The 25,384-nt window shown below is 41.4% G+C and overlaps 1 protein-coding gene across 1 annotated transcript; it reads left to right on the forward strand.

Moving 5' to 3' along the window:
- Positions 1 to 6,759: 6,759 nt before the first annotated feature.
- Positions 6,760 to 20,292, forward strand: C16orf87 (C16orf87 homolog). The gene is made up of 4 exons (NM_001277573.2): positions 6,760 to 6,868; positions 10,827 to 10,923; positions 12,809 to 12,991; positions 19,746 to 20,292. Exons 1-4 carry the CDS (start codon positions 6,803 to 6,805, stop codon positions 19,862 to 19,864), a joined length of 465 nt encoding a protein of 154 aa, NP_001264502.1. The 5' UTR covers positions 6,760 to 6,802; the 3' UTR covers positions 19,865 to 20,292.
- Positions 20,293 to 25,384: the final 5,092 nt, after the last annotated feature.

Here is a 25,384-nt window from a genome sequence, read left to right on the forward strand (position 1 = left end):
TCCGCCCCCCAGAAAGAGCTGGCGAAGCAGAAAGTTTCCAGTGCGTACTGCTGCCGTATCTCTGATTGATCCCAAGGAGGACCAGGCACGGGCTGCTGCCCGGCGGCCCTGGCTCTGCCTCCAGCTGGCAGTCCAAGCAGGGCCTTGTTTGCAGATTCTGTAATGCTGCTTGTTAGCACAGCAGCATTGGGAAAAGGCTAACAGTCGTACAACACATGTTGCACAAGTCAAAGCATATGCTTGTAATAAAACAGTTGAATGAATACATGCAGACTTGAAATTCAATAGTTTTGATTAATTTCTCAAGTTTAGAAATGTACACAGTGGTGAATAAATAGGATGAAAAAATGCCTTCCGTGTTCAACATAATTCTTTAATTATGATAAATTAATTATGATAAATGTATGTTATTTTAATATGGATACTTTCAGGAATGTAATGGCAGTGTGATGAACTTGCAGTTTTGGAATAAAAATTCATCATTAGAAGTAGGGTAGATTTAGATTAGATAGAGGGTAGATTTAGATGAGGATAGATTAAGGCCAGATGTTAGGAAGAAATTCTTTACTGTGAGGGTGGTGAGACACTGGAACAGGTTGCCCAGTGAGGCTGTGGATGCTCTCACCTGGAGGCGTTCAAGGCCAGGCTGGATGGGGCTTTGAGCAGCCTGGTCTAGAGGGAGGTGTCCCTGCCTATAGCAGGGGTTTGGAACTAGATGATCTTAAAGGTCCCTTCCAACCCAAACCATTCTACGATTCTGTGATTCTATCTTCTTGCCTTTGGATGTTAACAGCAAAACTCACAGTGACTTCAGGAAAGGTGACCCTCAAGTTGTTGAGACTGCATTTGTACGTGTCGCTCTGACTTACCGAGGCTTAGCATTCCTACCCATACAATGAGGAAAAGAAAGCTTAACTTGTGAGCAAAGGTACTTTGAAATTAGTTAATGAATGTTTGTAACACAGTTGTGCAATGACCTATTAAGGATGAAGTGTCTTCTTGTATTTGCTTATGGAAATCTTCCTTTCTCTCACCCCTTGCCCCTGGAGTTGAAGGGCAGATAGCACGCATAGTCACAGGCTGCTGCTACACCCTGTGGAGGAGACCGTGGCTTTTGCACGTTGGCCTGAGATGATTGATAGGCACAATCGTCGGGCAGCTTATGCAGCTAGGACAAACCATATGAATGCAAGTTTCAGAAGCTAGGCAATGAAGGTGGCACATACTGCTTACCAAGCGCAGTTCTTTGACCCACAATGGCACTTCCCATCTTTAGTTGTAAAGAAAGGCCATGTTTGGTTTTCGTGCAGACATGAGAAGCTAAAATGAATTTCACAATGCTCTTGAGTGGTTGGAGATATGGAACAACAGCAAATGTTTAAATACATGGAAAGCTAGATACAGAGTTGGAGAAAAGCCTTGATAAACAGACCAACAGCTGCTGTCACATGTTTTCATGATGACAGACCTTCAGCAAGCTGCTTATCATGAATGGGTGCATGGTTTAAGCCACATGATTGTGATAATGATGTGGTAGCTGGACGTTTGTTTTTCTTATGCTGTTTCGTTTAAATAAATGCACTGGATAGAAAACTACTCTTAAAATGGCAAAGTGGTTTTAACCATATTTAAGTAATAATTAATGTTTGAATGACATTTGATTTTGATGAGACATCAAGTAAACAAAAAACATGTTGCAAGACTTACGTTTTTCTAGGCAAAAAGACAAGCTGTTCTTGTGTTCTGTGTCGTACAAGTATGAGAATGAGGAGGATCGTTTCCTCTGGAATACTGCTGATGGTGGTAGTTCAGAATATAATGAGCATCTTCAGAGAAATTACTGTTCTGAGTGTTCTACCAGCTGAACTGAAACCATCAAGATCCGCTCCAGAACTCTGTGCAGTCAGTGGAAAAAGTGCCAGTTCAGTGACTTTGTATCTTAATGTTTACTGCCTCTCATTCTCTTACGATAAGCAAAAATAAAGTCCAATCTCCAACCCAAAGAACAAACCCAAAAGGAAACGTGAAACACTCTATAAAATCTTCTTTGTAATAATTGAAAAGGTGCTCTGCGAAAATAACAGAACTCTATTTTGAATAGGATACTTTATATCCGAGACATTTAAAATAAAGCTGCTTGGATGATTTTGTTGAAACCAAACTGTTCTGCACAATGTGTGAACTGTAGTAATTTCGCACACCTGTGATGGGAAATTCATGAAACCATGACCTTGAGTCTGCTTCTGGGTTTGGTTTTTTTTCACCTTAACTGAGAAGGTCCAGATATAGCAAAACACCAAAAGCTATTTGAGTATTTCAGAGGGTCTTTAACAGCAAGGGACTGTGAACTAGAAATGTAAATGTTTGAGTTCCAAAGGAAGCACGGTAAGAGTATGGACGTATGACTTCTTGTGGCTTTTGTATGTGTAGAATTGGAGTTGCATACCATAATAGTGCAGTGTGTAAGAGCCCCGTATGGTAGGCATTCCAGTGAAGGAGAGAATCCTAAGGCCTCAGATAATTCACATCAGCCAGACTGCACTGTGGCAACTGCATAGGAAAGAAACCATCAGGAACAGACACAGAACTTCACGTGTAGCTTTTCAGAAAATACATAAATGGCATAGCTTTATTATTTTCTCTTTTAAATTAGTGTAAAACACATTTTAAGTGAGGCTCTGTCTTGCAACGTACCGCTGTTACTGACACAGAGGTTAGGTATCTGTACCCTTAAAAAAAATATTTGTTGCTTTTTCTCAGTGCTGGATTAAACCTCTAAAGGGATACAAAGGTAGTTTTGACAGAGTAGTAGTTTTTGACATTCAGAACTCAAAACTCTTGTGTTAATAAATTAGAGTAACCAGAAAAATGTAATAGAATCACAGACCAGCACAGGTCGGAAAGGACTCGGGAGGATGGTCAGGCCCAACCTTCAACAGATGTCTGTATGATAGATCTTAAAAGTCGGTAGTGTAGCAATGAGTGCTATTTTGTTTGTGTTCAATAAGGAAAGAACTTTTGTTTTTGTTAAAGTATTTGAACAGCTGTTGCTGGCTATTTTATTTGCTCTAAAAAGAAAGGGAGGATATTGTAATAGGACTGTGTTAGTTCTCTTGTATATTCATTAACTCCTTTGCTGGGCACTGTCACACACACTGCAGAGCCCCCTGCTGTTAAGGGCCATCCAAAATATTTTTCTATGTTTTGCTATGCCTGAAACTTCTCAGTTAAGATGAAAAACAAAATCCTGAAATATTTTCCAGGTTCTCATTGCATGATTTAATCTCAACCCAGGAACAAATCTGGATGACTTGCCTATACAGAACACAACTGTGCTTTTGGCAACAGTCACGGTTTATAGAAAATATAAACTTGTCTTTGTGTATCTCTGGAGAAAGACCTCTGCTGGCAGCAGATCGGTGTAGGCTGAAAGCAGTACGCACAGAGAGAAGGTAAACAAAACCCACCCTCCAACAGAGAATTTAAATACTGACAAGAAAAGGAACATGGCAAGTCAGCCAATTCAGTCACTGCACGTAGCAGAAACCATAGCACAGAGATGGATGCTCACAAGTGCAGAATATCTTCTCATGCCCTGTGTGGGAGCTGGACCTGGAGCAACAAATGGCTGTGGAGTCCATAGGCATGAATTCTAAGAGTGAGAGAAAGGGTGGGAGAAACAGAGAGGCCACAGAGCACTGACATGAACTGTTAAGAATGGGATGCAAGGAGGAAGGGTAGACACAAATCAATAGGTTGTGCTGTTCTAGGAAAGCATACTGCACATGATGAAAATGTTTGGCTCTTTATTCATCATACGGTAATTGTTAGTAAGGATGGAGTGGCATGGCAAACTGAGAATCTTAAGGGGACTTTCTAGGGCATAAATGTAATTTACTTCTGGGAAGTGATGTAGCACTTTTCCTGTTGTTTAGCTCACAACAGTGATAATGTTACTGTAGTAGCACATTACTGCCTGAGAACACCTACTGTGGTAGATGTCTGCAGGAAGAGGAATGTGCATATGAGATTCCAATAGGGATGGTATGTATGTAGGAAGGAGACACTGGGCTGAGAATTGGGAAAACTAGATTGAACAAAACTGTGCACTGTATATCTTACATTTATCTATAAGAGATAAAGTTAATACTTAGATATGTTCGTTGTGATTTAAAATGCAGCATGTAGAAAACCACTCTGAGCATATTTGTATGGAGAGATGATAATCAGGGTTCAGACATTAGTGTTGACCTACTTGTAATAGGTAGGATTTCAAAACTCTTCTCGATACATTTTTACCATATGTACTATGTATTATGAATGGACTTTTGTTTGCCTGCAATTCACAGCACTCCTCCATTCCAGCACTGCTTTCGTTTCATAATAGTGTGCATGAAGCGAGCACTGCACCTGAAGTCTAACTGCTCTTTGTTCCTGTGGTGTAAATCCTGCTCATAGAACAGCTTAACAAGCGTCTTCCCTCTTTCACTTTATGTGAGTAGTTTAAATTCAAAACACTCAAAATACTTTATTGTCTCTAATATAAAATATAATGCAATTGGGAGCTGTTAGACCTATCAGCATTTGTTTTATCACCTGAAGTAAAAAAATCCTTTGTGCTGCAACAATGTGAAAGCTTCTGCTGGAACCAGATGTGGCATGTAGGACTTCTGGTAGGAAACAAGTAGAAAACCATTTACCAAACAGAGCCTGCTGGTGATTTAGAACTTGCAGCAGTTCTACATTTAGTCAGTTATTTTAAGAAGAGTGCAAAACAACAACAAAGAAACAGTACAGTTGGTCTGTTACTGGAGTATATACTTCTGGTGTCTTTATTTCATTTACATATATGAATGAATATATAAAGATCTATTTATATAAAAATGTGAAATCCAGTACAACAAAATACGGTATGTTGTACAAATATGGATCATAACCCAATGCATTTAGGTGGCTCATGGTGGCTTCATGGAGTCCCTTTCCAATGCAAGGTGTGCCCCTCTCCAGTAGGATGCTTTGAGATGCCTTTTCCCTCTTCAGGGCTGCTGCTAAAGAAAGGGTGTAGGAGTATGGGAAAAGTGGAAAAGTGGACCTTAAACAGTTTAGTGGTGATTTTAAGCCTCCAATTTCATTGTTTTGCTCTCTTTGGGGAGCTGCCCTGATAATTACAGAGATAAGCTGTCAACAAGAAAAGTGGGTAAATGACTGTGAGTCATTGTACTTGGGCCTGGAACTGCAACCTTCCTCTTCAAACGGTGGAGTGAGACATCTCTACTCCTTGGGTCATGGTTAGCGTGACATGGAAAAGATTTCTTCTTCAAATTTAGAAATGATTTTTTTTACCTTAAAATTGCTACCTGTGGATTTTGTCATATGAGAGGGCTAACTGTCAGGATTACTGAGAGGAGCCACGTTTGCAATGATTAAGGTGGGAATGCACCTCTTTGCTGTTATTACGTTACGTGACTTCCCTGTGTTATCTCCTAAATATTCTGATTTTCCTTAGCATAGATAGATGAAATTTGTTGTTCTCTGTGCTGATTCAGAGGACATTTCAGTTTTTACAGCCTGTGTTTACGTTACACACAGCAATAATGTTGCTCAGAAACCTGTAATGACAGCAAATTGGTGATGTCGACTACGTGTGGGCTTTTATGAATCCGAAACTCCATTTTCTGGTTTCACAGACCCTGTAATAAAACAGCGTCAACAGCTGAGCCAAATAAATCAAGCGAGAGTGAGGCTCCAGACAACATCACTTGGCAACTGGGAGAGCATTATCTGGTCTGTAGGGATGATCAGCAAACCACGGGAAGGTAAGAGCATTCACCAGGCCTTCAGCTGCAGGGAGCTTTACTCTGTGAGGGGTTAGGAGAATTATGGTCTTCTGCCTGAAGGAAGAGGTGTTTTTTTCATTTGACAAGCAGGGCAAAGTGATGTGGGCTGTCCTGGCCGATGAATAAATGCTCTCTGTAGATTCCTGTTTACCAAGAGCTGACCAAACGCCTCAAAATAACTCAGCAATGAGGTAGCAGACAGCATTAAAATTAACCATTAAGAAGCGTTCTCTAAACTAAGACTAAGAAAAAAAAAAGCCAAACTCTTAATAGAGCCATTGTCATTATCACTTTCCTGTTTGAGATGTAAGCTGTGCACGGCAATACAGAACATTTACACACAGTGCTGCAGAGCTCTACCTTCCTGCACTGGAACGATTTCAAACTGCCATTTTGTTTTAAGAATGTGTAAGAAGTGTAAAAGCGCTGCTAGGTTACGTTACGTTATTCATAATTCCAGGCAGGACTGACAGAAGAACCCCGCAAGGACACACCGCTCGCAAGCACGGCAAGGCTCAGAGGCACAAGCCAACAGCTGAGGCGCGAGCACCGAGCCCCGCTGCCGGTGGGCGGCTCTGCAGGTCGGCTCTCGCGCCCGCCGCGGAGCTCCCGAGGAGCCGCTCCTGCCCGCCACAGCCGAGCCCCGGCCGTTAAGCGGCCCCGCGCCCTCTCGCGCGCGGCACCGGCGGAGCGCCCCGTGCAACCAATCCGGCGGCGCGGACGGCTCCTCGCGCACGCGCCCCACCCCGGCTCCCGTCGGGTGGGCCGGGCTTCAACGGCGGCGTTGGGGCGGGGAGCGGCTCCTTTGTGGGCGCCGGGCCGGGCCGGGCCCCGCGGAGGCCGCGCTCGCTGCCGTTGGTGCGCGCTCCCGGCCGGCGCCGCGCCCCCGCCTTCCTCTCCTCCCGCCCTCCCCGGCCGCCGAGGGGCGGGGCGGCGGCGCTCCGGCGGCATCAGCAGCAGCGAGCATGTCGTCGAGCAGGGCCAAGAAAGTGAAGATGGCCACCAAGTCGTGCCCGGAGTGTGACCAGCAGGTGAGGCGGGGCGGGGCGTGGCGCGCTGCGGGAGCTGTCCTGTCCTGTCCTGTCAGCCGTCCCGCGCCTGGCTGCCGGGGCCGCTTTGCCCTCAGTGCCGGCCGGCACAGCAGTCCTACCGCTGGGGCTCTGTCTCGGAGCGGGGCGAGCCGCGGGCAGGGCGCGGGTGTGCGGGGCCTCGGTGCCGCTTCGGTGCCCCCGGCCCCGCGCCTCAGGGTCCGGCGCGTCCGGCGCCCGTCCGGGGGCTTCCCGCTGAGCCCCGCCGCTCTTCCTGTTTTCTGTCAGCTCCTCTCGCCTGTGGCTGTCTCTCGATGTACGTGCTGTACAATATGCGTTTGCAGCGGTAACGGCAGAAGCTGCTAGCTGAGCTGCTTGGTTTTCGGAGAGGAGGAAAACCTGCACTGTTTACAGCAGCGTTTGTATGAAGCACGGAGTTGCTGCCTTTGCAGGCGCTGGCTGTGCGTGCTGTGCTCCTCTCGCTGCAATAGCTAGCTTATGCCAAAGGATTCTGTGACGTGCAGCGTTGCTTAGGCGTTGGTATTGTTTAGTAACGACAAAATATATCAAAATACAATTAACTTTGTAATTTATACAATGCAGCCCGTCCCTGGGATGGCTTGTGTGCCTGGGGCCGGTCAGGAGTGCTCACTGTGCTGCTTTCTCATGGAGAGGTTGAGAGGAGCAAAACTGGGAGCTGTGCTGCAATTCCTCCCGTGTGGTCCCAACGTGTGTGTGCAGTGTTGTTTACCTCCCGCCGCAGCTGTGCTCAGCATGCAAAGCGCAGTAACTGTGCTTCAGTGTGAGCAGCGGTTGGGCTGTTGGCATATTGTGTGTTTGCCTTCACGTCCACTTCCTACTGGTGATGATGTTACTCATAAAAGCAGGCCGGCTCATTACAGCCGTGCTTCTCTGCTGGAACAATAGCACAGTGCTGCAGAAGGCTGCCATGGGGCTCTGGTAGGGGAGAAGGCTTTCCCGTGTAATTATGGGAAACACATTTCTGTTGTTTGATCCTGGAACGTGACCGGTATCACATTTTCAGTTAAAACCTAAACCGAAAAGCCCTCGCACCGCTTACTGAACAAATTCTGAAGAATCACTTGTTCTGACTTGCATGGTTTTTGTAATGTTCCTACGCATCCCGGAGCAGCTGCGAGCGTTGTGCTGCGTGGGGCACCCTTTCATGTTTTAAGCAATGCATGAACCACTGCAGCTGCTCACACGTTGAGTACGTCACTGCAGTGCTGTTGCTGAGAAAAGGAAGCTCTGTGTCGAGTTCTGGTACTTGGGTCAGTGAAAGAAGAAATGGAAATGAGTGGGAAGTTGAGTATGAGATAGGTGTTTTTTGCTTTGTTCATTGAGTTTAATGTGACAAACTACCGACGCTGGGAAGGGCAAATAATATTACAGGCTTTTAAAGCTGATGCTGGAACTGCTCCTTAGATCTAAACCAGGTGACGTGTGTATGTCAGCATAGACATGTTATTAACAGGTCTTCCATGGCTAGCAAGGAATTATGTGCATCTTGGCCTGGCACAAGAATTGTTCATCAGGCCTTACTTTCCAGAGACAAATGCTTTCCAAGACAACAAGAAGCTAAAACCTTGCCTCACAATGCCTGCATCTTGCAAGCTTCTCTGGAAAGCGAGGTGCTTTGCCCCAGCACAGCTCATCAGCCCTCTGCACTGTGGGAAGGCCCCTTGGTGGCTGTGTTTGGTACCAGCATTTCTTGCATAAACAAGAGCTTTGTGTTTGTGTTACAAGTGATATATGTGGAAATTCTTAGCCACAGATATTACAGTATAATACTGAGTAATGTTTCTTAGGCTTTTGAACTTTTCTTTCCCTGCCATTTAGATGATATGTAATGGCCACTGAGTGTCATTTTTTATTGTGTTGCTTTTTCTGTTACAGAGTTTTGATTGTATTTTCACAACCCCATTGAACTTGGGAGCCTGAAATCCTTGCGGTCGTTCATGGGAAATAATTAACCTTAATTTACCTTTGAGTGATCTTTCTTGTATGAGAAACTCAATTTGTTTTGGTTAGGAAAACATTGAACAGACTCAAATAGCATTTGCAGGACTGTGCTGCCTCAACGATTGCTGTAGGATGGTTTGCGTAGTAGGTAATTTTTAGAGGATAATTGAGAGCCTTGGGTGGATGAGCCCCTTCCCACCTGCCCCTCCTCCCAAACTTTAGGCCCATCTAGGTGCCAAACCTGTAACAATATTGCTCTGTTAAATGCTGTGAAGTCAATTGAAAAAAAAACATTGTGTTTCCTTCAGTTCCCATTGGTTGTTCTCTGCCAGCGGTGGGGTTTTGATTTATTCGTTTATAATTTTGGCAGGGCCCAGGGAGGTAATTATTGGAGTGATCCAGGTGTTCAAAAGTGGGTTTGTACTGTAATCAAACCTGAACGATGCAGATGAAGTGTTTGCTGGATGGTGTTTCTGATACTCTCATCTTGAGACATGAACAGTGGGTTAAGGGTGCACATAAGTCTGCTAACTTCGATTTTAGGGTTAAGTAAACCTTGATTAGAATTGTTTTTAATGTCTGTGTTCCCTTTAAAGGGAATAGCCATGTCTGCAGTTACCTGGGCTGCATCAGGTCACTCAGTACTCTGTTCCTGAGGTGCTGTGCAGGAGTTGAGATGTGCTGCAGGAAGCAAAATAGCTTATTTATTCTGCATAGCAAGTTCCTCTGTAAAATTAATGTACTGTTTTCACGTTTGTGTTTTAGCCAGGTCTGTACTGGAAACCTTCTTATGCATGTCTGGCAAAATTCAGCAGACAGCCGTCGGTCTGTGCTCCTTGCTGTTTCAGTGAATGCTGGCAGACTTGTAGAGACCTGTCTTAATTTGGGAAGTTACCTCCTGCTTCTTTTCCCCACTCTCCTGCTTCAACGTGATTTGGTTTTAGTGGTGTTATTTAAGTCTATTCCAAATCTTGGTTTACGGTTGCTTTAATTTGTGTTTTCAGTCTTAAACTTAATCCAAGTTGGTTGGGGTATTCTGTACTATTTTAAAACATCTTGAAAGATCTTGGCTTTAGGTGCAGGTGACAAGGTTTGTCATTTATTAGCATCGCTTTTTGAAATGGCTCAGAGTAAATTTTGGTCATATTTCTTATAAGCACAGCATTTCCAAATTCTCATACCTTGGTTCAAATTGCCTGTGGCAGCGTGCTGCTCTGGGCTGCGCTGCTGGTTGAGGGAAGCTCTGTAGCCTCTCAGGCTCTGTCAGCAGCCAGCTTTGGGCGAGCTGTGACAGGCTATGTGTGTTTTGGGGTAACAGGTCCTTCTGAAGCTCCCCAGCCTTGTCTGCAGCCCTCTGGTACTGTGGTACAAACACATGTGTTTCACTTCAGGCTCTATTGTGCATTTCATGCTAAGCTGCTGTGCTGGATGAAGGGGTTGGTTTTGATTGTTTTTGAGAGTGAATGTGTTCTAAATGTATCGATGGTTTTAACTTATGTTTTCTCCCTCCCCACCTCCCCCCTTTCTTTTTGTTTTGTTTAATAAGTGAGGGAAGGAGTGCTGGGGGTGGCTTACTGCTGTGGCTGGGGATATTTGTGGGCTCCAAAAAGAAAGCACATTTCTAATTCACCCCAGGTTTGATGCCCCCCATTTTCCCTCACCCCTTCCTGCCAGCCTGGGGAAAATGCAAATACAAAGCATGGTAGCACTGTGTTCCGTACTTGGTTTCTGCATGACAACTGCATGAAGAGAAGGCTTAGTGGGTGATTAACAGCAGAACCCAGAAAAGTTTTACTACTTTTAAATATAACTATGTGATGGTCCAGGCTGTAGTTTTTCAATAAACACTAAATAGGAAGAGGTAGCTCGGTGGGGATGGAATACAAGATACGGTTGTGGTTTTTTTTTTTTTTTTCATCAGATAGGAATTTGATCATAATTCAAAATGTTCTGAAATACTTTTCTTTTGCTTTCCCAGGTTCCTGTTGCATGTAAATCGTGTCCCTGTGGCTACATATTTATTAGTCGAAAACTCTTGCATGCTAAACGTGCAGAGAGATCGCCACCCATTACAGGTAATACTTACGAAGATCTGGAAGAAGGTGATAATAGCTCTTCTGCTTTATTTCTTGGAAGCAAAGAGCGATATTTCATGCCTGTATGTTAACTGGCTGCTGTCAGTTCGCTCTCCTTTGAATCTGTGCATAGTGGTCTTAATGTATTAGTTTTTCTTCAGTTTTAATGGGGAATATCTGGTGGTTTTGGTCTTACATCCTTTGTACTTGAAATGTTGGCATTTATTCTGTGTAGGCTATAGCTGCTCGCATTAGTCACTGTGCAAAACAATCCCTTACAGAAGGCTTTCTGTTAATGTTTTGAAGATAAACGTCTACATACGTCAAAGGGATCAGATTTCGGAGTAAATGCTGATTGAAGCTGAGTTTTCTGGAAGTAAAACTGTTTTTTCTTTAAGTTATGCTAAATTTTGCTTACTCATGGGCACTAGAATGGCACTCTGTATAAACTTGGTGACGTGTCTAATTTAAAACCAGGTGCATCTTGCTTCTTTCTGCATGATTAAATTAAAAAAGTCCATTTTGTGTCCAATTCACATTTCTTTTGTTATTGAAGTGCATGCTGAAAAATTGCTTGAGGGTGCATTCTGTCATAATTAACATTCTCCTTGTGTCCAATTTGTATCACTTCCTCAAGTAGGAATTAGTGAGATCAAGCACCTGTTGAGGAATTTTGTTTTTAATATTGATGTATATTTTTTTCCCTAAATTATCCACGAGGTCTACAAAACCGAACCGAATAACTTAATGTTTTTGTATTGGTATTCTGAAGGGTCCTTGTAATTCAAAAGCTAGTAGGAATTATATGATGATATGCTGGCTTGCAGTATGGAACAGGTAGAGCAACCTGTGGTATTGTCTGAAAGGGCTGATCAGTTTTCTCTCCCACTCCCCAGTTGTTTTAAATACAAGTTACCAAATTAAGTTGATGGGCGTAGTCCGATAGAGCAAAGCTCCTGGGTAATTCAGCTTTGTACATCTGAAATACAGCTTTTGAATTAAGATCAGTGATAAGTTAACATGCTGCCCAATTTGTAGCCTGTCTATGTAAATGAGATGACAGAATCAGAAGGAAACTGATTCCCCAGGAAGATATGTGTATATCTCTATTTTGCTCGTAAGTGGAACTGCAACTTTTTTTTTTTTTTTACAGTGTAGTTTCTGCAGAATGGAGCTGCAACTTTGCAAATGTTCAACCAATTTGCATTGAATAGCCTGTGGTGGTTGCATACCATTTTCACTATTCAAGCTCACTAATCTGTACTTTTAAGTGCAACTCATGTAAATGCTCCTTGATGTGTAGGAAGGTGATACACCTGTTCAGCATCAAATGGAATGAGACTTGGTCTTTGGCTTTGGCTGGGTTTGGTGGGAGAGGTATGCTCTGTAGTGACATGTAATGATAGCATCCTTATATCGGTATCTCAGTTTGTCTGAGCAATGGGAATGATTTCAGTATTCGTATCAGAAGTACTTTCGTATATTTCAGCTATATGATAAACCATGCATTTTTAACTTATTCTTCACTAATGAAAATGAATGTAGTGTCTTGATGGCTGTGTTCTGGAGAGCTTTTTCCCCACATCTTGTAATGGGAAGTTAAGAACTGGTATACTTGTGAATGTCATATGTTGCCAAATGTTATTTATATTTGAAAGAATTAAAGGCTCAATCCCTGTAATCAAGAAGTAAAGTGCCATTTTGCATCTGACACCTTAATTTCTGCACGGATGTCATGAATATGTAACTGTTGTGTAAATGTATACACCTGTAACTGTTGTGAAGAGAAGTAAAGAAAAAAAGTTGGGTGGGTGGGTGCTGAGAGTAAGTTATGAACAAAGATGAGGACAATCGCAGATCACATCATCTCTATTCATTTGCACAGAAAACAAGAGTGAGGCCAAAAGGAGACGGACAGAGAGAGTTAAGCGAGAGAAGATAAATTCTGCAGTAAATAAAGACTTAGAAAACCGAAAGAGATCGAGGTCTAACAGCCATTCAGATCATAGCAGACGAGGAAGAGGAAGACCTAAGAGTGCCTCAGCCAAAAAGCATGAGGAAGAAAGAGGTATGAGAACTGGAGAAATATTCATTGGGTTCTCTGTTTCTATTAAGATCTTTTTTACCATTATTATCAATAAATATTTATACCATTCTTTAGAGTGACTAGGCTAGGTCAGTCAATACCACATTTAATATGGGAAAGGGACTGTTACATGTATGTAGAGATATTTGGTTTTATGAAGTTTTGGTGTTTGATTGGAAGGAATTCCTAATAATTAAATCAGTATTTTTGTCACTGTATCCAGTTTCATCAGGTAGATTGAAAGCCCTGGAACTGTAAAGCTTAGTGAGGTTTTGTTTTGTTGTTTTGTGATCCACTATTGTAGGTCACAAGAACAAACAAGGTGGTGGTTGTTGTCAGAGTGATTAGGATGGCAACATTGCTAAAACAAAAACAAAAAACAAAACAACAACAAAACAAACAAACAAAAAACAACCACCAAAAGTTCTTGAGACCCTTTAGGGAGCCTGAAACAGAAAGAGCATGTTGGGTCATTGCAATGACTTGAACATTTATCCCATGTCTTTACATAATGTTATTGCACAGGAAAGAATGCCTCCTTACTTATTAAGGTGCCTGCTGTTTTTAATCTTTATACAAGAGACTTCTACATGCAGTGGAGTAATTCTGGAGTCCTTCAAGCCTGTGGCTATCGCTTAAGACTTCCATCTTCAAAAAACCTGGTGGTATTACGTTTGTTACCACTGTTGCTTGTGGCTTACTGATGTCTACACCTTCATAGAATATGGAGCTTCCCTGTTTATTATTGATCTGAGCTGAACTTTGTCTACATGCACCTATAGTATCATTTCTTGACACTTTTCTGAGAGTCTAATTCATGCACAGCTTTGGTTTGAAACTTCAGCAAGCTTCTTCGGTTGCCTTATGAGAGTTTTTTTCATATCCCATGAAAAAAAGTAAAGTAATCTAAGCAATCAAAAGAGGAAATCCATTCTCCATTCATGTTTTGTAGTGTCCTAAAAGCAAGAATTTGAAAGCGTGAGGAATATCTGGAAAACTAGGCCAAGTATTTCTGACCTCTTGCTGCATACTGTGGCGTGAGTGAGAGTATGCCAGTGCTCTGAGATGGGAAACAAGAAATATAGATCTAGTGAGGTCTTTATGTAAGAATGCAGATGCATGTGTGTGTGGTTGTCTTGTTGTTATTGTCATGTCACTTGAGAAGATTGCCTTCATCTACTTGTTCTTTAGTGGAACTGTGACTACTGCTACTCTTTCTTCTTTGACCTCTTTTGCTGAGCTGGTGCAGAGCTCGGGTCTGTGCTTCCTTGAATTACATTAGCTCATCCCTGGTACAGCACACTTAATTGGCTAGGAATAAGTGGGCATATGAGATTTCTTACTTCTGGTTAATGTACAAATAAAAGAAAAAGTCAGTAATTGGCTGCAATGTCTATAAAAATGAATTTGGCAGAGCATTCATCATAACATAAGCAATTTCTCTAAAACAAGTTAACACTGACATTTCCATTTTTGTGGTTCATAAAATTGGCTGAACTATAATGTGGGGAGTAATTAGTGGGAATTTAAAAAATATTCTTCCTTCACTGATGCTGCTGCTTAATTGAGTTTTTTATGTGAAAACATACTAAGCAACTATAATTCCTCTGCTCCAATGGAGGTGATTTTTGTGTGACTTGCTCAACTAGTCCTTGTATCAGTGCAGTGCACTGAGGGTGTTTGACATCAGGTTGGATAGGGCTTTGGGCAATGTTACCTTGTGAAAGATGTCCCTGCCCATGGCAAGGGGGATTGGACAGATAATCTTTGAGAATCCCCTCCAGCCCAAAGCATTCTTTGATTCTTTGGAAGTTGGCTCTGGATTACAAGACACTAGCTTTGAATTAGACGTTAAGTACTTTATTTCCTTTGTTGATTATATATTGCTAGGATATTTGGGGTGCAACTTGATTGCCACCTGAGATTGTGCTCCTCTTCTCTTTTTTTTTCTGCCAAAAAAAGAAAGAAAGAAAGAAAAAAAACCCAACAAATCAAAACTTGAAAAAAAGCCATTGCTTGTAAGTTTCTAGGTATTTGGTTAGGCTTCTGCATTACCTGAAGCTTTCAGGTAGACAGAGAACACCTAAATTAGAATAGCATGCAGGTAGTTTGTCTGTCTCAAGACCACCCAGCTGTGAAACTTTCCTTCCTGAAGACACCTGTAGCTTTGCTTCTGTGATTGCTTAATACTCTTCTCATATGTAGTATGCTTTTCCCCTGTTATGTCTGTGCTTTCTTTGTATCCTTCATGACTGGTTTGCATTGGAGCTGCAGAATTCAGCACCAATTAAGAAGAATGGGGGATGCAAAAGGTCTTTTTAAAATAATCTCTTTTTCCTGTAGGTTCAGTAAGAAGGAGTTGGGGAGGGGAAAAGAGGAAGATGACATAGCTTGAGGGGATATGGTAGAAGGGTGGGACTCAGAGGAGATGCTTCTGTCACGTTTCAAAGTGATGTGATAATCCTGGGAAATAAGAACTTCTCACTAGAAGCTTGATTTGTCAGAATTGTCAGTGTTGTTTTTTTGTCCAAATGCTGCAATATATTTTGAAAATAACAACACTTCATAGTAATCTGATATTGATTTTGCTGCTGTTGTGGCATCATTTGATTTTGCTGTGTGGGACTGCAGTACGTAGCTGGGCTGGTTTGCAGGCTGCCTCCTTATGTAGATAGCAACTTGGTTGTTTACCAGGTGTGAGTCTTATGAAGATATTTATGTTTCAGCTGAAGCAGTAAAATTGCTTGAACAAAGTTTTCCCTTCCCAGGAACTTGTTACTCTATTATTTGTGCATTTGTTTACTCAGCGTGCACGATTGAATTGGTGCTTTCTTGGATAGAAAGAATTCTTAGAATCTAAGCACTTTGGATTTTGAATCCATGCAAAATTTATGAGGGAACAGAGTCCGCATTTGATTTATGCATAGGGGACAATTTAAAGGTCTATTGATCCAGAATGTTGCATAAGATCTGGGAACGAGTGAGACATGGTCTAGGAAGACTGAGTATTTTCACCTCAGTATCCTCTTTGTTGAATGGCAAAGGACTTGATATTTTTAATGTATTACATAAATGGTATTGTGATTTTGTAAGACAGTCTTTTGCTAATAATAGAGAAGTGAGTCAAAACTACTTTCAGATAGGAATGCGAAGTGGAAAGTTTTAATGCTGTCTGTAAAAAACCATGGTATCCTATGAATAGCTTATAATGAAATGTCAGCCAGATGCAAGTTCTTGACTAGTTGCTGATGAAAAATGAAATGGTCTTGATGCATAAAGCTTACAAACCTGTGTTAATCCCCAGTACCATTTGATAGGAAGATTTCAACTGATTCTTCAAAGTGGAAGCTTCTCAGGACTGGCTTGTACTCTAGAAGGGGCAGGAAGGAAGGGAAATCCTGGGAAATCTGCTTGGCTAAGTCATCTGAAATCTATTAACATGAAATGGGGTGAGGGGGCAGTGTTTTTAATTTTTCTGTGTACTGACATTCTGGGTTTGTTGGGATGAGGAAGTCTGGTGGAAAAAAAAGAAAAGGGGAGGTCTTTAGATAAGAAAACAGGAAAGGTTAATATGAAATGAGTAGTGTGTGCATAGTGGCCGTACTGAGAACAACTCCCTGCATTGTTAATATATATAAAAGTTGGGAAGGAGGAGGTGGAGTAGCCCAGACTGTGTGTACGTGTAGAAATTAGTTTCTTAAGTTGCTGGGTAGGAATTCTGGTGAAACTCTTTACCTTCTCTTTCAAACTCAGTACACCAGAGAATATGGTCTTATATAGCTGGGGAACCAACAGAAGTCACGCTGCAGATATCAAACGTGCTTTTATTTCTATTACTTTACTAAGGCAGATATTATGGCTTAAATTTAAATGCTGATGCATCTTAGTGTGTCCAGGCTGCTCCCTTCTCTGCAGGGGAAGAGTGAGCTTGTGTGTGATTTTGAGTTGTCTAGAAATCTTTCAGTAGAAGGTTCTGTTGCTGTGTGCATCTAAATCAGTATTAAAGCAGAACACAATAGCAGAGGATTTTTCAGTTTCTCCTGCTTAGTGGTTATAACACACGTGCTTGACTTCTCAGGGAAAGTAGTCTGTTGGAATGGTTTTGTTAGTTATAACAGACACACAGATGTGAAGCCAAGTCTAAAAACATTACAGATGTGGACCCAGTGGAAGAATAACAATGTATGTGTCTGTATGTTAATGAGATGAGGGATCAGGTGAACATTTATTGTGATTGTAAATTAGTCTGGGGCACTGTGCAGTGTGGAGTAGAAATGGAGCTTCAGAGCTAAAAACTGCAAGAAAAGATCAAGTTTGCAACTGCTAGAGGAGCCTAAATGTCCAGAAGTCTGTGGGTCCTGTTGAGATACATTCCCGGTATCCTGAAGGAATTGGCTGACATAGATACCAAGCTATGCTCAGTGATCTTTGAGAAGTCATGGCAGTCAGGTGAAGTCTCTGGTAACTGGAAAAAAGGCAGTGTCACATCCAGTTTTAAGAAGGGTAGAAAGGATGACCCAGGGAACTACTGACCTGTCAGCTTCACCACAGTGCTGGGGAAGATCATGGAGCATATCCTCCTGGAAGCTATTCTAAGGCATATGGAAGGGAAGGAGGTGATATGGGATGACCAGCATGACTTCATCAAGGGCAGGTACTATCTGACCAAGCTTTCTGCTTTTTATGATGGCGTAACTGCATCAGCAGACAAGGGAGGAGCTAATGATGTCATCTGTCTGGACTTCAGTAAGGGTTTTGACCCAGTCTCCTGTAAGATCCTTCTCTCCAAATTGCTAAGGTATGGATTTGATGGATGAGGAACTGGTTGTGAGATCATACCCGAGAGTGGTAGTCAGTGGCTCAATGTCTGAATGGAAATCAATGACAAGTGCTGTCCTTCAGGAGTCAGTACTCAGACTAGTGCTCTTTAACATCTTCATCAACAGCACTGACAGTGGGATTGAGTGCACCCTCAGCAAGTTTGCAAATGACACCAAGCTGTGTGGTGCAGTTGACATGCCTGAGAGACGGGATGGTATCCAGAGAGACCAGACAGGCTCGAGCTGAAGGCCCAAGAAAACCTCATGAGGTTCAACAAAGCCAAGTACAAGGACTTGCACCTGGGTTGTGGCAACCCCTGCTATGAGTAAAAGCTGGGGGATATAAGGATAGAGCACAGCCCTTCTGAAAAGGACTTGGGGGTACTGGTGGATGGCAAGCCAAACATGAGCCAACAATGTGCCCAGAAAGTCAACTCTATCCTGGGCTGCATCAAAAGTGTGGCTAATGGGTCGAGGGAGGTGATCCTGCCCCTCTGCTCTGTACTGGTGAGACCTCATGTGTTACTATCTCTATATTTGGAGTACAGGAGAGGTGTAGACTTGTTGGAGTGCATCCAGAGGAGTGCCACAGAAAGGATCCAGGGGATGGAACACCTGCCCTGTGAGGACAGGCTGAGAGCTGGGGCTGTTCAGCCTTGAGAAGAGAAGGCTGTGGGGGGGATCTGATAGCAGCCTTTCATTGTCTGAAGGGGAGCTCTAAGAAGGAGGCGGACTCTTTAGCAGGGTTTGCTGTGACAGGACAAGGGGAAATGGTATCACATTAAAGGAAGGGAGATTTAGATTGGCAATAAGGAAGAAGGTTTTTGTAATAAAGGTGGTGAGGTGCTGGCACAGGTTGCCCAGAGAGGTGGTGGATGCCTTGTCCTTGGAGACATCCAAGATCAGGCTGGATGGGGCTCTGAGTGACCTGATCAAGCTGTAGGACTAGAAGGCCTTTAAAGGTCCTTTTCAACTCAAATGATTCTATGATTCTGTAAAAACAATCTTTAGAACTCTTGTGTGTGTATTGCTCTTTTCTGTATCTACAAGGCTGGTCTTATGCTGACAAAGCTGTTTTTTTTATTGTTTTCTTTTGCTTTCTCTTAGTTGTCAGGTACCTGTGGCTAGCTAAACTGAAGTATGAATAGGCATGATCTGGAGTAAGTGGTATTTATGAAAGCAGTGTTCTGAGTTTTGTCATATGCTATGGAGTAAGTTAGTTAAGCAAGCTCCCTTGCTTACTGTTATGTGTTTGCAGCCCTGACACAAGTCAGTGTTTTCAGAGGAAGCTGAGGGGCTTTCCCTTGCTTACTCAGGTTTTGGTGTTGCTCTGCATCTGGGATAAGATTGAAAGTTTTTAGTACAGAAAGTTCAGAAATGATTGCAGTAACAAATTGGGATCCTGACTTGTGCTATGTATCTGCTATTTGAACTTGGGCACTGTAATTCATGTCTTTGTTACTCAGATGAAAAGTGAGGGTACAAATGTTGTAGTTAATGAGGATATTGTGAAACGTCATTGTTTTTTGGGGTGGGGGCTGCTTTTGTAAAGGCAAAACAAACAGCAAAACAACCCAACCAACAAAATCACCACCAGGAAACCAAACCCTAGGAAAGCTGGAGGAGCACTTGAGTTCAGTCTTGTGCCAGGAATCAATATAATGTTAATGACTCATTCTTCCTTAGTCATTAAAGATTAGAAATTCAGTCATGCTTTTGGGTGACTAATTCTGTGACTCTTGTAGCACCTTCGTGTGCCTCCCTCCCTTCCTTATCTCTCTCAGTCCCTCCCCGAATAGGAGTTGTCTGACTTCTTTGTAATTCCTGTACACATTATAATGTAAGTTACATAGTAGTTAATTTAACTTTAGATAATGGAAAAAGCTTCTAATAGTGACTTTTTTTTTCTTCTACAGAGAAACAAGAAAAAGAAGTTGACATGTATGCTAACCTTTCAGATGAAAAGGCCTTCGTATTTTCAGTGGCCTTGGCGGAAATAAACAGAAAAATTATCAATCAAAGACTTATTCTGTAACTTGTAAGCACAATCTGATGCATTTATATACGGAATGGCTAGCATATTTCCAAGGTGTCATGGACTCTCGGAAAGCGTGTTGTCTGCGCCAATAAGGACCATAGTATTTCCTGTTAAAATTCTGCTGCTGTTTTTGGAAATCACATTCTGTCTCTGCAAGTGAGAAAGGAAGTGTTCTCAAGATTGTGCTATGGAAATCAGAAAGCAGAAGTGTTTTATGCCTTGAAGACAAATACTAGACAAATGCTCAGAGAGACTGCACCCATGCTAGAGCACTTCTTTTAGATTTGCTGCCAGAAATGCAATATTTTAAATATTTTCAGAAAGTAATGATTTTCCTTTAAAATCATATATTTCAGATTTTTGGCTGTATTGCAGTTTACATATGTACAGTTCACTTAACTTTTTAATAAATTGATATTCCAATATTTTATTGAGCTGGAAATTAAGTACATTTGTGATACTTGAAGTGTTCTGGTTTTAATCCTCTTAGAAATCTGATATTCCTTGTAGGGGTGGCATTAGCTTTGTCTGGTTTTTTTTGTTGTTGTTATTGTTTTTTTTTAATAGATATGATATAGTTCAGCAGGAAGAAAACTAAAGCAATTTCGTTTTGAGTGATTATTCTGCTTAACAACTTAGTATTATTTATGAATTCTCTCTAAAAAAGGGTTCCCTTTTACAGAGAGTTGTTTTTCAACAACATGTACGGTTTTTGGGGTGAGGCTCCTGGGGTTTGAAAAGCAAATACTTGTTTTGTAATTGCTGTTTGCTAGGTATCTGTCTTGTCTGGTTGGTAAGTACTCAGGCAATATTCTTAATTGGCCCATTATTTAGTGGATAGAGAGAGACAGGAGATATCTGTGATGTAGATGGACATCTAGCAACTGCTCACTGATATTCCCAAAACGTGAGAATGTGCTGGTTAAATTTTATTCTCAACAGCTGTTGTTTTCTTATTTTTTTTCATGTAGCTCCTTGCAGTTATGTTTTTTAACAGTTCATGTTAAATAACAAAGCAAAAGTGAGTGTGGAAAGATGAGCTGTTCTGATAGAAATAAGTTTGGCAAAGATATTCAACGATAGACCTTGTGTTAAAATGGTGTAATGCAATTTGAGCCCAAATTCTTACATTAATAAGTATTTTTTTTTCTTTTTTTCCTTCTTTCTAAAAAATAAAACAACCAGAAAAAACAAACTGCAAACTATAGAACACTGAAGAGAGGAGATGTGGGAAGCAGTTGCATGTGTAGGATCTGACATACCATCTCATTTTCCTAAGATGAGGAGTGCACTTAAACGTCTCAGCTTTTTAGTCTTGTATTTTTCGGTATCACTATTTTAATGCTGTTAACCACTATTTAAATATAGTGAGAATTAGTTTCTGCCACAGAACTGATCTGTGGTTGGTAGCAGAGAATTTCGTTAATAAAGTTAGGCTATTGAACTCACTGCTTACTAGTTATTATTTAAAGGAAGGAGCTGTGCTTTGAGTTAATGAAGCCACAAGGGATAACTTAGCTGCAAACTTCTTGCAAGCAGAAGCAAGAAACATGGAAAGCGGTTTTCAATCCTTAAGTCATAACTGGGGTCCTTTTTAACGATGGAGGAATGGGATGGGTGTGGAAAAGCACTTAAAGCACTAATCTGCATTTATCTTTATTCCAGTAAATGAGAATTTGTGAACACAAGACCTACTTCTCTTCATCATGTAAATTTCTGCTTTCCAGGGCTGTAGCCTGTCACAGATAAAAGTAGCAAGAACAGATGGGTAACTCTTAAGGATAGAGATAATGCATCATAACGGCTGTCTGCATGGTAAGTTAAAGTCAGAATGACAAAAGGGAAGTTCTCATTTTGCAAACTTAAGATGTAGTCAGGTTTGTGTTGCTTCTGTTGCCAGAATGAGATTTTCTGTGTCAAGAGGAGAGGAAGGGAAATACTAATGTCCAACTGTTCGGTGCTCTAACCTGCATTCCTACAGGTGCCTCTTTATTTTTACTGCTGTATGTTGAATGAATGTTCCTGTAATAGAGGTTATCTTCATCAGAGGAATGCAGCTGTTGTTGTTAAATGTCATGTTAAGATTTCCACACTTAGACTGGTGCCTTCAATCTACTGTTAAGTACTGAGAAATCCATTAATACCTCTCAAATGTGCAAGGCCCTTATTCCTCTTCCTTGGTGGAGAATCTTGAACCAGTGATCAATTTCTGTTTTTATGCTACTTCTTTTTCTTTTCTCCATGTCTCTGCTGTCATTTCTTTCTCAGTTGTAGTCATGCTATTTTTCTTCCCTTACTGGCTTCCAGTTTCTTCGCAAAAGCTGTGATAGATGCAGGCTGTTCTGAAAACATCTCAGGGAGGGGGTAGCTCTTTGCTAGCGGACCACAATGGATCTTGCAAAGCAAGAATCCAGACTTGCTCTTAGCACCAATCTAAAACAAACCATTGTTTCCTATATAGATGGGACACTTTGGAGTCTTCCTAAAGCACTGTTTACTCTGTAACTGTAATATCTTAAGACATAGATTGCTTGGAATATATTCAGCGATTGAACGGTAAATTGTCCTGCGTTTCAGGATCCAAGAGCTCTCTCTTTGTGTTGGAGATGGTCAAGGGATAAAAATAGCAGTAAACAATTGTAAATTATTGTTGTTAAATGTATTGCATCTCAGTCTACAAAGCTGTAAAATAAAGTCAATGACAGCTAAATGATGACGGAGTAAAATCCTGTGTATTGCAAACTATATTGTGCCTGTCTGTCTAGTATCTCTGACTTGGAAATATATATATATATATATATATATATATATATATATTTTTTTTTTTTCCCCCTTTTTTTTCCTCTTGTTTTTCCCAAGAAGCAAGAATAACTATGTAACTCTTCAGGAACTAATTGATGCATGTTTTCTGGTGACTAGTTTCAGTGTAAGATTTTAGGGCCTGCCCTGTCCTGGAATGTTTCTTTGGTTCTGTCTGACTTGATCTGCTTCATTGCATTTTGTAGCAGAAATCTTCTTTGAGGAAGATTGTATTTTTTTTTTTCCTATTAACTTGAAGGAAGATAAAGTATTTCACAGCTATAAAAATACTAACTCACTTCTGCACTGTGTCTCTGCTAACCTACCTGTCTAGAGTAAATTAATGTTGCAAACTGAATGGTGTAGGATTTTGCTGAGAAGCTGCCTGCTTGGAAACCACCATCTAGCAAGTTCTACTTTCTGCCACTTTGTTTATTTTTTCCTGATGAACTGTACTTCCTATGCTTCCTGTGTTTATGTGTCTACATAGTAGCATGTCAGACCATCAAGCAGGATCACAGCTTACATTCTGGCTTGGGGTTTCTCTGCATTTACTTTATTCTGCTACTAGATGGCAGCCTTATTCTAAGGACAATTACTATATATGTTCAGACATTCTTACTATTAAAAGAACACAGTATTCAATTTCCTGTGTCAGTGCGCTGAAAGACAGTCACTTTTCTTTAGAATGTCACTAGAAGGCTGTTAGTGTAAATAATTACATGAATCCCAGTTTATGGGATCACAAATACGCAGTGTTCTTTATTAGTGAGTGTTACAGCTGCAGTGGCATTTCCTTGCCTAGCAAAGGAAAGAAAGCAATGGTGGTTCATTCCTGATAGGATTAGGCAGGGACCAGAGTGACTGGGCAGGAAAACTGTGCCTTGAAAAGAACAGAATGTTAAATGGGATAGGGGGAACAACACAAAAGGAAGAGCAGGGAAGAAAAGGAAGGTGGGGGTGATTGAGGGAGTTTGCCTGGAAATTACCTGGGAGAAAGGTTAAGCGAGGCAGAGCTGGAAAAGAATGGAATGACAAGAACTAAGCATGACCATGTGAAAGCTGCTAGGAGAGAGACATGTAGATCTTCTGTGATACATCTTGGGGGAGAAAGCAGTGCGTGAGTTTCACATTTCTGGAGATGTGACAAAAAGCAGGAAAATTTGGCAGACGAGAGAAGTGATAGGAGAGTAAGAATACATAAACTGTTCTGAGTTGAACAGATCCTTTTTACATAAAAAGTGGGTAGCATGAGCAATGAATGCTCCAAAGGCTACGTTCTTCTTTTCTGTTGTGTTTCACCATCTGTATCCTTAGTTGTAAGTTCATTGGGCTCTTCTTGTGGTTATGATCTACAGGGAAACTGATTCAGGCATGATGTGTAAGGTGGACAAGGCGTTTTGCAAGATGTTTTTCATTTTGAATCAACTCTGAAAGGAGGCTTTTTGGTGACTAGAATGAACTTTATTATCATTGCTGACGCTTCTCTTTAGCTCAGAGTCTAACAATCCACTCTACCAAAGTTCGTGTGTGTCTAAAATATTGACCTCTGAATTTCAGACTGAAATGGAAAGGATTCTACAAGTCTGATTTCCTTATTTCTGGGACATAAATCTTGGTCTGTGTATACTTTAAGAGGCTTAATCACAGAAATGATGTGTTCCCTAGTTAGTATACCATTAAAGTTAGAGGTCATGATTACCAGCTGTGCTGTATGGCTAAGAGAGGTCAAGAGGGTAGGAAAGAATTGCATCAACTGAATGAATTCTTCATGAAATACAGAGTAGTGCATATGCTAAGAGGGAGCATAATAAGATTTATCATCTGATGCATGTGGCAGCATATTTATCTCATTTTTCTTCTTCCAGGAGTCACTCTTGATCTGCACTTCTCACTGTTGCAGACTGTTTTTTTTTTTCTTGAGGGCAAGTGGAGGAATTCTTTTGATTTTTGCCAAAGGTTACCTCTCAACATTTTGTAGCGTTTTCTATTAAAAACAAGCTGTTTAAGAGTTGATCTGTTATGACAGTTTGCAAGGGAGAATAAGGTAAAACTAGATCAATTAATCACTTTTTTTCTTTTGCTGCTCATCCCTTCGCCAGTGTGCACCAGAAGGCTGCAGGGGCTGTCTGTCTGAGCGTCCTGAACTTGTTGCTACGTGTAGGCTTGAGCTGTGTAACAAGGATTTGTGCTATACAGAAATAAGATACCTTCCCCAAAACTGTCCCCCATTCGTATAGAGAAGGCTTGAATCTGCTCTGTTGTACCTTCCTTATGACTCTTAAAGCCAGGTTTGCTGTGTGATACAGTGTGCTTTGACTGCAAAATTATCTGTACGTGTTTGCTATGAGACGAAGCGAAATGTCAATACTCCTTAATCTGTTTCTGTGGTGGTTATAGCTATTTTTGAAGTGTTTGCTAGGTAAGTTGGCCTTTGAGTTTATTCAGCTGCAGACATTGTGCCCACCCGTTTTGGCAGATGGAACAAAAAGTAGGGAAAGAATGAAAGTTTTCTGACAGTTGTACTTGTGTGCCTGCTTTGAAGGCAGGATTCATTGCAGTGTAAATCTTAGCAGGCCAGTGAAGTTAAAGCAGGGTTGAATCTAGCCCAATAGATATTATTCTTTTAAAAATAAGTACATAAATCAGCCTGCTTAAAGCAGTCTGCAACTGTTTTCCTTCCAAAACAATGAGCTTGAATACTACAGGTTTAAAAAT

The sequence above is a fragment of the Gallus gallus genome, chromosome 11 (assembly GCF_016699485.2).
Source record: "Gallus gallus isolate bGalGal1 chromosome 11, bGalGal1.mat.broiler.GRCg7b, whole genome shotgun sequence".
Lineage (NCBI taxonomy): Eukaryota > Metazoa > Chordata > Aves > Galliformes > Phasianidae > Gallus > Gallus gallus.

Coding starts and splice junctions, on each gene's coding strand:
- C16orf87 (NM_001277573.2), top strand. CDS start 6,803: ATGTCGTCGAGCAGGGCCAAGAAAGTGAAGATGGCCACCAAGTCGTGC. Junction 6,869..10,826: donor GCCCGGAGTGTGACCAGCAG/GTGAGGCGGGGC, acceptor TTGCTTTCCCAG/GTTCCTGTTGCATGTAAATC. Junction 10,924..12,808: donor GAGATCGCCACCCATTACAG/GTAATACTTACG, acceptor TCATTTGCACAG/AAAACAAGAGTGAGGCCAAA.